At 39.2% G+C, this 14,088-nt stretch overlaps 1 protein-coding gene across 3 annotated transcripts; it reads right to left on the reverse strand.

Moving 5' to 3' along the window:
* Positions 1–82: 82 nt before the first annotated feature.
* On the reverse strand, positions 83–13,815 carry LOC120562549 (sialic acid-binding Ig-like lectin 11). Of its 3 annotated transcripts, none has more exons than XM_039806285.1 (13): positions 13,557–13,815; positions 13,107–13,207; positions 11,660–12,052; positions 8,862–9,182; positions 7,214–7,471; positions 6,797–7,078; positions 6,348–6,605; positions 5,924–6,205; positions 5,240–5,521; positions 3,690–3,968; positions 3,437–3,554; positions 3,046–3,112; positions 83–1,773 (listed from the first exon to the last, which is right to left on the reverse strand). In XM_039806285.1, exons 2-13 carry the CDS (start codon positions 13,195–13,197, stop codon positions 1,417–1,419), a joined length of 2,988 nt encoding a protein of 995 aa, XP_039662219.1. In that variant the 5' UTR covers positions 13,198–13,207; positions 13,557–13,815; the 3' UTR covers positions 83–1,416. The 3 variants fall into 3 exon arrangements, with proteins under 3 accessions (XP_039662219.1, XP_039662218.1, XP_039662220.1); XM_039806284.1 differs by having other exon boundaries at positions 3,046–3,115; XM_039806286.1 differs by lacking the exons at positions 13,107–13,207; positions 13,557–13,815 and having other exon boundaries at positions 3,046–3,115; positions 11,908–11,959.
* Positions 13,816–14,088: the final 273 nt, after the last annotated feature.

Raw genomic sequence — 14,088 nt, forward strand, 5'->3', positions numbered from 1 at the left:
TCATGCACAAGCACATACATAAAGATTCAAACACGTTTAAATAAAGATAATTGTAAAGTTAACATTTATTTTTACAGCTTACATTATTCTCATTACACAGCAAATATTCACTAATAACTTGTTATCCAAGAAAGGATTACAAAAACTCATGTCCCTCTACACTTTCAACGGTCAAGAACTCAAAGACATAAGCAAGTATTTTTAATTAACTTTTACATTTGATTTTAGTATAAACTCTATGTGTGAATTAAAGGACAGACCACCTATTTTGTAATTTAGGTATGTAACACTTGTTGGGTAATGTTGATAAACAGAACCTGCAAAAAGCTTGTTTACTGAATGTGGGTATCTCCCTTCTTTAATGTTGATACATACAAAATCAGAAATATGCCTATACGGTATGTTTCATTTTCTTTTCCTGTATTATTAAATTTGTATTATGAATTTTCGGTTTCCCCACATATGCCTTGTAAAAGCATTAATAAAGAGGAACAGAGTAATAATTATAAAGTTGAGGAATGAGTGTATACTGTACAGTATGTGACCTAGGAGCCAAGCTGCAGAATCTTGCTGTCTTTTCTTTTATTAAAGAGGAACCCATTATGCAAAACACCCAACACCTGGTTTCAGATGCTATTTTAGGCCCACATCCTCTCACACAATGATTTCCTGTTTTTGTGACAGCAACATAAAGTGCTGGGGATTTTTTTTTTACACCAATATACATGAGTTTATTTGAAATACAAAGTAATTGTTAGATTTGTTGGTCTTGTCTTGCCGATAGTAACTAAGTCAAAGGTGTGCACAGGTCCTCTGTTAGCTAGTGTCAAGAAAGTAGTAATGCTTCACTCAATACCCATTCATATTATCATTTCATTTATTTCAGACTCTCTCAACTGTAACTGTAAAAGCTGACTGCATTGACTCCCTGAGGTTGCCAGGCAACCAGCTGGCTACACAGAGTTACACCACAGTACAGCAACTGTCTGGAAACAATTAATTGTACTTTTCACATTTCTGTTTGTTTGTTTGTTTTTACAGAGTTTTAATTTGTGAGCTCTTGTACACGTAATATGTATTTATATGTCATCTGATGTTGTGGTAGCAATGTCTTTTGAATGACTGCCACTCTTAAATAAAGAAGAATAAAAATATATACTATGCTAATACCACCTTTTATAAACTGCTGTGCAGTGGTCAGCGCTGCTATACAGAGCTGACTCACCATATAACTTGAACTTGATTATGACAGTTACACGATGTCTTCATTCATTTGAGGTGCACCGCATGCTTAGTTTGGCTTTTTTTTTTTAAATCACAGTGCCATAGCAGGAAAATAATAAACAGCAAGAAGCCATTTCATCAGAGCAAATTACATTAGTAACTTTGTCCTCAAACAACTAAGCAACACTATGCTCAAATCTGACTCATTATATCCTGCACATTTGAATACAGTACCATGACCTCACATTCCTTATCCTCTGATACACAGTGTTTTGTCTCTTCACCCTCCCTAATCATTTCCTCTCTACCCTCTTCCTCTTGTGTCTCCTCTGCTTCTTCTTTCATTTTCTTTGATTCTTTAATTTCAGCATACTCTGTCTCTGTGGTCCCTTGCGCAGTCCCTGCCTCTGTTGGGGTCTTTCTTTTAATCTGGGAGAAATCAATCTTGGAGTACTCCACATCCGATTTGTCCGCCACCACAGCTCCGCCCGCTTCAGTTGCCACTTGGTCGATGGCCTGATAATCTTCCACTGCTTCACCACCATCTATCTGTCAGGAGCAACAAAGAAATGGTAGTCGTTTGTCAGCTTCTACTACACAAACAAATTGTCAATCCTCAAAAGAACAACAAGAACATGAAGAAGCTACTGAAGCTACTCGATTCAACTAGGTGTCCCAAACGTCTGATGCAAATCCTACACATTGGGGCTTTAATGTACAATACAGTAACACTTTATAATAATGGTGCATGAATTATCAGGAATTCATGCATGACTTCATGCATGAAAAAGCATGAATTCATTCATGTAGTACTTCATGAACTATCAGTAATGTACAAGGATTAATAGTATCTAATGCACGACTTTATGCAGGAATACGTTAATTAAGTCATCAATTAAGGTATTTTAAATCATTATGATTTCTGATTTATTAATGATGTGCATGTCCTCTTATAGGTAAATCTGTAGTTAAAGTGGCAGGCTAAATAAACTGAATTGTAGTGTTGTAATCATGATAAACTAAACATACTTACTAATGGTGGAATATGCAGCAATCATCTTTGTGACCCCTCAAATAAATAAAAAATGTCAAGACATTTCTGGTTTTCAGACACTTAGAAGTGAGTAAAAAGTAAAATTCATAAATATCCTATTTGAGGAAACATTGTTCTCAGGAATTACTGTTATACATTTAATTTTATGCCTCCATTAATCGTATCTTATTTATCAATGTTAAAGATGGAACAGGTCAGCACTTTATTTGAAGGGCCACAAACATGATGAAGTAATGAAGAAGTAATGTTCAGTTAACAATGATTACAACACTACGATTCTTTGGAATATATGTACACTGCTGAGACTGGTCAAATTTTTTTTTTAAAGAAGACATGAACATCATTAATAAATCAGAAATCCTGCTGATTCAAATACCTTAATTGATGCATTCATTTTGACCTTTATTTGTCGATTGAGAACAAATTCTCATTTGCAACAACGACCTGTCACATTCACACAGTTACACATTCATGCCTGGAAGCCGCCCAGTACAACCACAGTCTGATCTGCTGGCCACTGAGCAGCTCCAGGGGTTAAGGGCCTTGCTCAAAGGCACCTCAGTAGTGGGAATGAGGGAAGGACAAGCACTGCTCTTTCACTTTCCCCACACAGATTTTATCCTGTCGGTCTGGGGATTGAACCGGCGCCCTCCCGGTCACAAGCTCGCTACCATTAGGCCACCACTGCCCCATTCATGATTTATTCATGTACTATTATAATAGTGTTACCCAAAATACAGTATATAACCAATTGTGAATATAAATACCAGAGGATCCCCGTTAAGTGTCATCATCTCCAGAGTCTCAGCCATATCTACATAGACCCTCTGTTTTCTTCTGAGGAGAAATGTTTTAAAAGAGCACAAACATGAGCACAAACATTAACATACAAATAATGTGCAAAGCTTATTAATGCCTCATTAGAACAAACTTTAAAGGACCATTCCAGTAGTTTAGCATGTTTTGGCCTGCCTGCTTCAATAACAATTATTTTCCATTGACCATTTCCAAAGCATGCTGTCAAAATTTCTGATATGTTCTGTTTATTTTTTATGAATTATGAATTAACATTATACATCAAACAAAGCCTGGAATATTCAATATTGTCAGCAAAGAAAGTAAAAATAACAAGACATGAATTAGAACTTCAGAATGTACCTGTGACATTTTCTCACCAAACAGCAAATGATTGCAGAAAGAAGAGCGCCAATCAAAAAGGCAATGATAATTTCCAGCCGTGTAATCATTGTTAACACGTTGACACTCATGTTTTGATCTGGAATCAAGAGGAACAAATTGTTAAATAAAAAATGAAAAAGAAAAAGATATTCAAAATGAAGGCCACTGCTGCTTCTTGGTTGTCCAAATAGAAAAGAAGATTAAAGAAAACATTTAAAGACTGAGCAGGTACCTTCTTCTTCTACTTTGTTCAGGATGAGGTTTCGTTTTACTTCTCCATTATGATTGCTGCTGACACACTCAACAGAAGTGTTGCTGTGGTCTTTTACAGTTAGGGTGACGGTGCTGTTGACTGTGTGGTGTGACACCGTGGTGATGACAGAGTACCTAGTGTGGTTTTCCAAGAGCGGCCATGTGATGGTGGGTAAAGGAAACCCCTCACTGATGCACACGCAGGTCAGAACCTCCGACTGATTTATGCATCCAGAACTGTTTAGGATCTTTGGATAAACTGCAAAAAAATAACAACATCAAATAAAGCACACAGTAAGCTGACGATGAGTAGGGCTGGGAATCATTCAAATGACCTCGATACCGGTTCCTAAACAACACTTTTTCAATACCAATTTTATAAAACAAAGCAAAAATGACAACAATGCACATTACGGCACAAATATTTTTATTTATTTTTCAGCTCCTACTACGTGAGCTCCGTAATGACTCTCTCTAATGACTTCTCTGTGAGTAACGTAGACTTTTTCCTGCCTGCCTCTACGATGTGTAATGTTAGACAGCCAATCACCAGCATTATTAGATCTTGGTAGAAGCATGCTGCATCTAGGCCCGCTGACGCTGATGACATTTACTCCTTAGGTATTTAAATTGGGTATTGAACGAAGAGCAGGGGCGATTCTAGGATCAGACCTTTAGGGGGCTCAGACCCTAATGAGAATGTAACACGGATACAGTGCTTTGCAAAAGTGTTAACCCCCTCCCGCTAAACTATTTATACCCACGCTGGTGGTCGCAACCCTAGTTGCAGTCTTCTCCTGAACAGAGGTGGTGCTAATGAGGAAAGGCCACCGACTTTGCTCTTTTTCTACAGACTAGAAGAAGAAGAAAAATAAACAACGGCAGAACTGGCAGCAGCATTGACATCAATGCTTCGTTTTGATTCAATGACCTACATGGTCGGATCAAGCCTTTCATTCGCCATAAAAGAACTCATCTTAACCCAGTAAGTTTACAAGAGAGACTTGCAGTCACTCTGAGAGTACTGGCATCCAGTTCATGATCCGGTTGCCCAGGAACTTGTTCGTGCTTCCTGTTTCCGCGCCGCTGAAAAACAAAGAGTGGTGCGCGACCTCGGCTGGCGCGCTATAAATCCGGGCGCGCCAGGTTGGGAACGGCCAGTATATAATTCACACTTTCAGGAACACAGGATATTAAACCTGTTTCAAGCCCTTTGAACCTATAATTGTTTGTCCAATGTCACTACAACTGACAAGTTTGCAAATTCTCACTTGAAGCACCAAAATTGATTTAAAAAATATATATATGTTTTTTATTATCATAATGTTTAGAGGGGCTGAGATGAAATTTAAGGGGGCTTAAGCCCACCTAAAAAGGGTCTAAAATCGCCCATGATGAAGAGTCATTTTTCGATACTCGATACTTTAGAGGCAATTCGGTCTGTGCCTAAAAGTCTTGAATTCGGTACCCAACCCTAGATATGAGTGATCATTTTTCTTTATAAGGTGATCTACTTAGAAGTCTACTTACAAGTCACAGTGACTTTGGCATGCATAGTCAGAGTTGTGTCCAGGTGTTTCGCTGTACAGATGTATTGTCCATTATGTTCAGCTGTCACATTATGGATGAAAAGAGTGGCTGATCCAGTGTTGTTCTGCAGGTGAGTATCGGCTCCTTTGTTCGGGTTTTGGTTGGATGGGACTTCAGTCCACATGACAAGAGACGGAGGGACACTTTCAACATTGCAGGTCAGATTTAAAGCATCACCCTCCTTTACAGTCGTCTTTCCAGTTATTTCAGATTTCTTCACATCTTTGAGACAAAGAAATTTGAAGAGATTGAATTGATTGAATTGAATTGATCATGTAGCAATTATGTAGTTATTCAGGACCTATGGCTATAGTCTGAGGCTGAAAACAAAAGTTAAACAGTTAAATAAGCTGATTTTGCTGGTCAGAGCACAATATCTTACAACTTAATTATTCTCTAAATTAATTTCTAAATTCAGTGTACAGTAGCCCACATTTAACATTAGCACTTTTAGACTTCACTGTACATTTAAAGACATGGCGCTGTGAAAGTTAATCAGCATGTATTTAGGTAGATTAGGAAAAGGTGCTTCTCTGCTCTTGAATTCATAGCTTTTCAAGTTTCAGTTCCTTGGTAATACAACTGCAAATCTTCAGTTTAAAAACAGTTTTACTGTGTACTTACATATCACTGTTATATTTACTTCTTCCGTCACGGTGTTGTCCTGATGTTTTGCTGTGCATATGTACTGTCCAGAATATTCTGCTGTCACGTTAAGGATGACAAGAGTGGCTGATCCCGTGTCATTCTGCAGGATGATTCCAGTTTCTTTTTGCAGGTTGTTGTTGGAACCACGTTTAGTCCACGTGATAACAGATGGAGGAAAACTTTCAACACCGCAGGTCAGATTTAGAGCATCACCTTCTTTAACGGTTGTCATTCCGGTGATCACAGGTTTCTTTGCATCTTCAAGACAACATTTCAAACAGACTTTTATAATTTACCTCACACAAATCGTTACGTGGTTCCAAACTCAGGCTGAAAACCACCTGGAAACCTTAAAATACCATAATAAGCGTGTGAAAGAACAGTTTTACTTTGTACTTACATATCACTGTTATGTTTACTTCTTCCGTCAGGGTGTTGTTCTGATGTTTTGCTGTGCATATGTACTGTCCAAAATATTCTGCTGTCACATTAGGGATGACAAGTGTGGCTGTTCCAGTGTCATTGTTCAGGATTCCGCTCAAGCCGAGTTTAGTCCAGGTGATGAGAGATGGAGGGAAACTTTCAACACTACAGGTCAGATTCAGAGTCTCACGATCCTTCACACTTGTATTCCCAGTGATCGTAACTCTCTTCACATCTAGGACAAAAAATGATTGACTGTATTACAGTGCCCCTAAATTCCACACTTTCCTGCAAGAACACAGTTGATGCTGTTAAAATCCAACACAGTTCATAGAACCATCAGAAAAGATGAATCTCAACAACACAGCAAACATACAGTAAGGCGATATAAACATATATCAAGCGAGACTATACAGCCATACTTACATGTAACAATTACATCAGCATGTGTAGTCAGGGTAGGGATCTGGTGTTCTGCTGTACAGATGTACTGTCCAGAGTATTCTGCTGTCACATTAAGGATGACAAGAGTGGCTGATCCCGTGTCATTCTGCAGTATGATTCTAGTTTCTTTTTGCAGGTTGTTGTTGGAACCACGTTTAGTCCACGTGATACCAGATGGAGGAAAACTTTCAACACCGCAGGTCAGATTTAGAGCCTCACCTTCTTTAACGGTTGTCATTCCAGTGATCACAGGTTTCTTTGCATCTTCAAGACAACATTTTAAACAGAATTTTATAATCTACCTCACACAAATTGTTACATGGTTCCAATCTCAGGCTGGAAACCACCTGGAAACCTTAAAATACCATAATAAGCGTGTGTTAAGTACTGTGTACTTACATATCACTGTTATGTTTACTTCTTCCGTCAGGGTGTTGTTCTGATGTTTTACTGTGCATATGTACTGTCCAGAATATTCTGCTGTCACGTTAGGGATGACAAGAGTGGCTGTTCCAGTGTCATTGTTCAGGGTTCTGTTCAAGCCGAGTTTAGTCCAGGTGATGAGAGATGGAGGGAAACTTTCAACACTACAGGTCAGATTCAGAGTCTCACGATCCTTCACACTTGTATCCCCAGTGATATTAACTTCCTTCACATCTAGGACAAAAAAGGATATACTGTATTATATACAGTGTTGGGCAAGTTACTTTTAAAAAGTAATTAGTTACAGTTACTAGTTACTTCTTCCAAAAAGTAACTAAATTAGTTATTCAGTTACAAATTATGAAAGTAACTAGTTACTTCAGAAAGTAACTATTGCGTTACTTTCAAGTACATTTTTAAATGCTCAAATGTGACCCCACCTCCACCCCTCTTTAATGGAACTTAAAATACATGTGCATGTTCAATTATTTATGATAAATCTGAATATTATAATGAAATGGACACTTAATACAATACATTATTAACAGAAACAATGTACACAAATCTAAACTATTTTAATGTTGCTGTGGGACAAAGTGCGACTAGCCTCCAATCAAATGCCATGTATGTAGATATAGTGGATCGATACAAATAACACAACACCTCAACAGGCCACAACTGGGCAAAATTTAATTATGCTTGTTAAGCACTATACCAAAAATAAATAACAAATACATACACTTTTTGTAGTGCAAATAACATAAGTGGCCTGATGTTTATACGTGTGTGTGTGTGTGTGTGTGTGTGTGTGTGTGTGTGTGTGTGTGTGTGTGTGTGTGGAGTAGGTGATAGAGCGAGGGAGAAGTGAGATAGTAAAGGCGATTAGCTTTCGACGGAGTACCGACTCTAGAGTCAAATAATAGCCTATAAATCTAGACGCACCCTAGTGGCAGCAAATTTATTTTGCAGCCAGGGGGATGTGGGTCTGGCTTGTCAGGCTACTGTTCTTTTTGACCACGGTGGAAAATCTGTAGCAGGAAAAGTTAACCCTCTCGTTGATCTCATAACACCATACCTGTTTCTCTCGTTGACTGACTCGCTTGTGTTGTTCTTGTGTGTTGACTATGCGTGCTTTCGAACACCCGCCCAACTCTACCTCTGATTGGCTTAATGACATTTCACTCAACCTCAGCCAATCATCAGCATGTATGCGCTTGCGTCGTGCACTGCCCACTAACCAAGGAAGAACAGTCAAAAAAAGTATTTGCTTCCCGGCTCAGACTCAGAGATCTAGTTGGTCTGATGAAAAAAAAAGCTTCAAATATAGTAACGCGCCGCATTTTTTGGCAGTAGGTAACGGTAACGGCGTTATTAAGATGGGAAGAGTAATCAATTAGATTACTCGTTACTGAAAAAAAGTAACGCCGTTATTTATAACGCCGTTATTCCCATCACTGATTATAGACAATATTTACAACGTCCCTGAATTCCCAATTTTCCACCAAGAATACAATTGATGTCAAATTCAACAGAGTTGAGAAAACCATAGAAATGACATGACAGCACATCTGTTGAAAATAATGAAACTAAAGTACGCTATATATGGTATGTATGTTTTACTCACAGGTCACATTCAGAGTGACAGTCTCCTCTGTAGTGATGTTGTTGGTGAAGCTGACCTTACAGCTGACATTGGTGTCGTGGTGTTCAGCTGAAGAGTTAAAGGTCAGGGTTGAGCTGTGTCTCTGAGTGACAGCAGTCAGATTCTCAGTCCTGAAAGCAGTGATGTTTCCTGTGATGTGAGAGTCCTTCTCTCCTGCTCCTCTCCACGTCCAGCTGATTTCAGGAACAGATCCAGAGCAGAGACCAGGAGCAGTGCAGCTCAGTGTGCTCTGCTGTCCCTCTGTCAGAGGAGGAATCATCACTGTGGGCTTCTGGGTCAGACCTAAAGGGAGAGCAGTCTATGAGTGGAATCAGGAGAGCAGCCTGGAGGTCATTATCAACTTAAATTTGGGCTAAAATAATCATATTATTTGTAAAACAATTCAGTGGGGGCAGTGGTGGAATGAAAATACATTCACTCAAGTACTGTACTAAAGTACAATTTTGAGGAGGAATCACCACTGTGGGCTTCTGGGTCAGATCTAAAGTGGCACAAAATATACAGTAAAAAGAAAATCAGGGTGATGTAGTCCATTGGTAGGATCAAGTGAGCAGATATGAATGTTATTATTCACTTCAAGTATAGTCTCGCATAGCCAGACCCTCCTCCTCTGCGGAGGAAATTTATATAATAATCTATTCTGCTTTATATTTCAAAGGGGCAATTTGGATGGCAGGTGTAAAATGAAACTTGCTCTATCACTGGTGTTACCGTTCAGTTACCGTGGTGCTGCCCACACAGGCCAGACATTATTTCTATAGCACATAGCTTTACGTAGTTCCAAGAGTATGCATTTTCTCACGCCTAGTTCGTTTGCCTTGGTCCAAATCAGTTGGTGAGTTAGTAAACTTGGAGCGATTTGCCCTCGGTCGGTTTGGTTTGGTTTGGTTTGGTTTCACACCTCCAAGCGTACCAAAATGCGTCAGGCAAGAACGTCCAGCCCTCTTATTGGTCGGATATGTCTGGGGGAGGGAGCAAGAAAGTAAATACAGGAACAAGGTCCTGAGTCCTCCTTCGCTCTGCTCTGCCGGCGTCAAGGGGGTGTCAGTACCCGATCCGTTCCACCTGCACAATCCGTTCTGCGCATGTGCAAGATGACACGTATGCCATGACGTAGGCGCAGATGATAATGCTGCGTTCATGCCATTCAGTCTAAAATAACGTTAAGTCAAACATAATGGGAAAAGCAGGCTACAGCTAAATTAAGACTTTACAGTAATAACAATAAAGACAAGAATTGACTGATTGTATTTTAAATGAGCACAAGTAAAGTAGAACTGACGTAACAGCTGTTATATATGTTAACGTTTATTTTCAAGTTTTATTTTGAGGGTCTTTTAAAGTTTACATGCTGTCTCAGCTAGCGTCGAATTAGCTGTTAGCTAAACTAACGTTAGCTTAACTGTGGAGGCTAACGGCACCACTGCAATCAGCTAGCGGTTAGCCAAATTAACCGTTAGCTAAACTAACGTTAGCTTCCGGTGGAGGCTAACGGCAGACCGCAATCACCTAGCGGTCCCCGAATTAGCTATTAGCTAACTAATGTTAGCTGGAGGCTAGCATGTTAGCTAACATCTTGCGCATGTGCAGAACGGATCGTGCAGGTGGAAGCGGTGCCGTTATTCTGAGGTGGTGGTTGCATGAACGCAGCATTATCATCTGCGCCTACGTCATGGCATACGTGTCATCTTGCACATGCGCAGAACGGATCGTGCCGGTGGAACGGATCGGGTACTGACAGGGGGTAAGCTTCGCTTCAGAACTCAAACCTCCTATGGCGCCATTTTGATGCTACAAAACGATCACCTCCCGTTAGCATTCCATTGACTGACATTCATTTTGACGTCAATTTGACAGTGAATAACTTTACACCTGAAGCGTTTAAAGACTCTATTTGTCCATTGTTTATTTCTAAAGAAACACGACAATGTATAAAAGGCTCCATTACCTTGTACCTCACGTTATGGCTCCGTAGCAGACGTTTTTATAAAAATAGGCTAACGATTGGGTCACATAGTAGAGGAATTACCGTATAGTAGCCTACAGGAGAAGCGCAGGCAGTTTCGACTTAAATGAGCTGTTTAGTTTTAATTACTAATGTTAACTAGCATTTTAGTTAGCAATAATTAGCCTGTGCCCATGTTATCTTCTTACATATACGCTCTCCTATCTGCAAGATTGGGAATGATTGAGATTTCTCTTGGCACAGCTACCAGAAGACTTACAACTTTCAGACAGGTTGCTCACGTCACATTTACTTCATCTCTCTCAGTTGGAGGCTGAGCAGTAACGCTCAGCTATCACCGGAAAAGTGCTTCTAATATCCTGGCCGACGTCTGTCTCCAATTTTAGCGGCAGCTGGTTTGACCACAGAGATACGAGTGATAGACAGCAAGCTTGACAGAAGTCTATAGACTTCTGTCTGTGAGAGAAACACTGCAAGCTGCTACAGTTTGCTGCTCTGCTGCGGTTCGAGTATGGATCACGTTCTCATCACAAACGAACCGCTCCAGAGTTCGATTGAAAGCGTACCGAGACCACGTCTTCAAGCAGTTCTCGGTACGCTTGTTTGGTCCGCTTTTGGTGCGCACCCGAGTTCGATTGCCGCGTTCTCACCTGCCAAAACGAACCGCACCAGCGGGACAAACAAACTCTAGTTCAATTCAACCGAACTAAAGGCTGTCGGTGTGAAAAAGTTACAACAAATAAACATCAGTTTCACACTTCCGTTAACATACAGCATTTTCCTTTCTTCATACCTGTTACAGTGATAGTTACTCTAGGAGATGTGTGTCCTGTGGTTTCATTCAGAAAAACATCTGTGAGGTGATACGATCCCGAGTCTGATTTGGTGACATCATTGATGATGATGCTGCAGTTATTCTGACTCAGATCAGGCTCCAACAGTGACACCTGTCTTCTAGACTTAGGCTGAGCATTTGGTTTGTTCAAGCGGAGTGTTATGTCTAAATCAGTACAGTTATGTTTAGAAGGATCACATTTGTACCAAACTGCATTTTCCGAAGAGAAGCCGTCAGTGGTGAAAGAACACGGTATCACAGCACAGAGTCCAGCCTCTGCTGTTATTTCTGTTTCACTAAGGGTGACACAGATTCCATTTTGAGAGCACTCTCTTCCTTCTGGAGATGCAACTGTAAATACACACACGGACACAATTAGGAACAGAGTATGTAGATGTTGATAATACATCTACTACTAATGAAGAGAGACTTTTACTGAAATGCAGCTGAACCTGCGAAAGGTCAAACAATGTTATTTGTAGCAGGGAGTGACCAATATATGTTTCCTGATGCAGATATGGTATTAGACAGTCATGGTTTCAGGTTCCTCTCTGATGATTAAAACTAAGTAGAGTAAAGTAAGCATGCACAATACTTATTTCTTAGGTTTTTCAAGCTTTCCATGGATTTATCTTTGGTAAACAAATTATTAAATAATTCAAAAGGTAATTATTTACGCCAAAAAGTAAAGTGTGTGTGGGTCACAAGAGCTTTTAGAAGCTACTGAATACCTGTAACTGTATCTGCAATTCTGGAGCACAAAAGGAAACATGTATAAGGACATGTATTATCAGTAAGAAGAATGTTTATACAGTACAGGCCAAAAGTTTGGACACACCTTCTCATTCAATGCGTTTCCTTTTTATTTTCATGACTATTTACATTGTAGATTCTCAATGAAGGCATCAAAACTATGAATGAACACATATGGAATTATGTACTTAACAAAAAAGTGTGAAATAACTGAAAACATAGCCACCCTTTGCTTTTTTATTAATAAGGGAAAGAATTCCACTAATTAACCCTGACAAGGCACACCTGTGAAGTGAAAACCATTTCAGGTGACTACCTCATGAAGCTCATTGAGAGAACACCAAGGGTTTGCAGCGCTATCAAAAAAAGCAAAGGGTGGCTACTTTGAAGAATCTAAAATATAAGACATGTTTTCAGTTATTTCACACTTTTTTGTTAAGTACAGAATTCCATATGTGAAATAAAGAAACACATTGAATGAGAAGGTGTGTCCAAACTTTTGGCCTGTACTGTATATATATATATATATATATATATATATATATATATATATATATATATATATATATATTGTAGGCAGCTTCAAAAAATAAATATTGACATTAGATTTTTATGTGTCAGAACAAGATTGCAATAAAGCTGCACACTATACCTGCATTAGCATTGTTGCTTCTCACAGCGAAGAGCAAAGAAGCCCAGATGAGAACAAACATCCCGATTCGATGAGTGAGACACTCCTCCATGGGACAAACTCTTATAAAAGCACAAAGACTTTATACAAAAAGTGCAATAAACATACAGGAAGTTTGGTTGAGCAAACTGGACCAGAAACAACTCCACAGCTGACAGCACAGATGTTAATACAGGATGTTGCATGTTCACCTATTCTGTGCTGATAATAATAAATTTGACTACTACTTTCCCCAGGGCCTCATTTTACACCTCTGACAACAGCTCTGAACATAGCAGTGGTTTCTGCGATGTATAGGCCAAAGATAATAATGTAAATAAGAAATGTATTAAACGTGGCATAATTATTCACTTCAATAGATTTAATGTAGAGATACACACAAAATCAGATGAGGTATATGTTGTGTTTTACCTGTTGTCTTGTTGTCTTGCTCTCTTCACTCCAGTGCTCTCAGCTGTGTGAATCTGCTCTAAACCGACTCATCCTCTTAGCACTTCTCTACCTCTTCCCTCTTTGTGCAAAAGACATCAAACGCAAATTATTGTTGTGCCTCTCGTCCGAATACCACAATTTAATGCAATTTTAATCACATATGCATCACATATCATTTGGGGAATTTGTACCTTCTGCACTGAATATTGAAAGAAAAGGAAACTATTTTTGTTGTTTTTGCACCACTTTCATGACTGCGAAGTGATACAAAACCTTTAGCAAAGAGGAAGTTTGTGGCAATTGCACAAACAATGAGCAAAAAAATTCAGGTTATCTTGAGAACCAACCAATGAATGGTATCTTTTCTTTGTGCAGATGTTATATAGACTCATTAAGTTTGAACTGAATATTTGTTGGTCCAATATAACTTATTTAAATGTTGCACAGTATAATGCACAATGCATACTGTACTGTGCAAAATGTGATGTACATGACATTCAAAGCTCAATAT

This window comes from Perca fluviatilis, chromosome 7, assembly GCF_010015445.1.
Source record: "Perca fluviatilis chromosome 7, GENO_Pfluv_1.0, whole genome shotgun sequence".
Classification (NCBI taxonomy): Eukaryota; Metazoa; Chordata; class Actinopteri; order Perciformes; family Percidae; genus Perca; species Perca fluviatilis.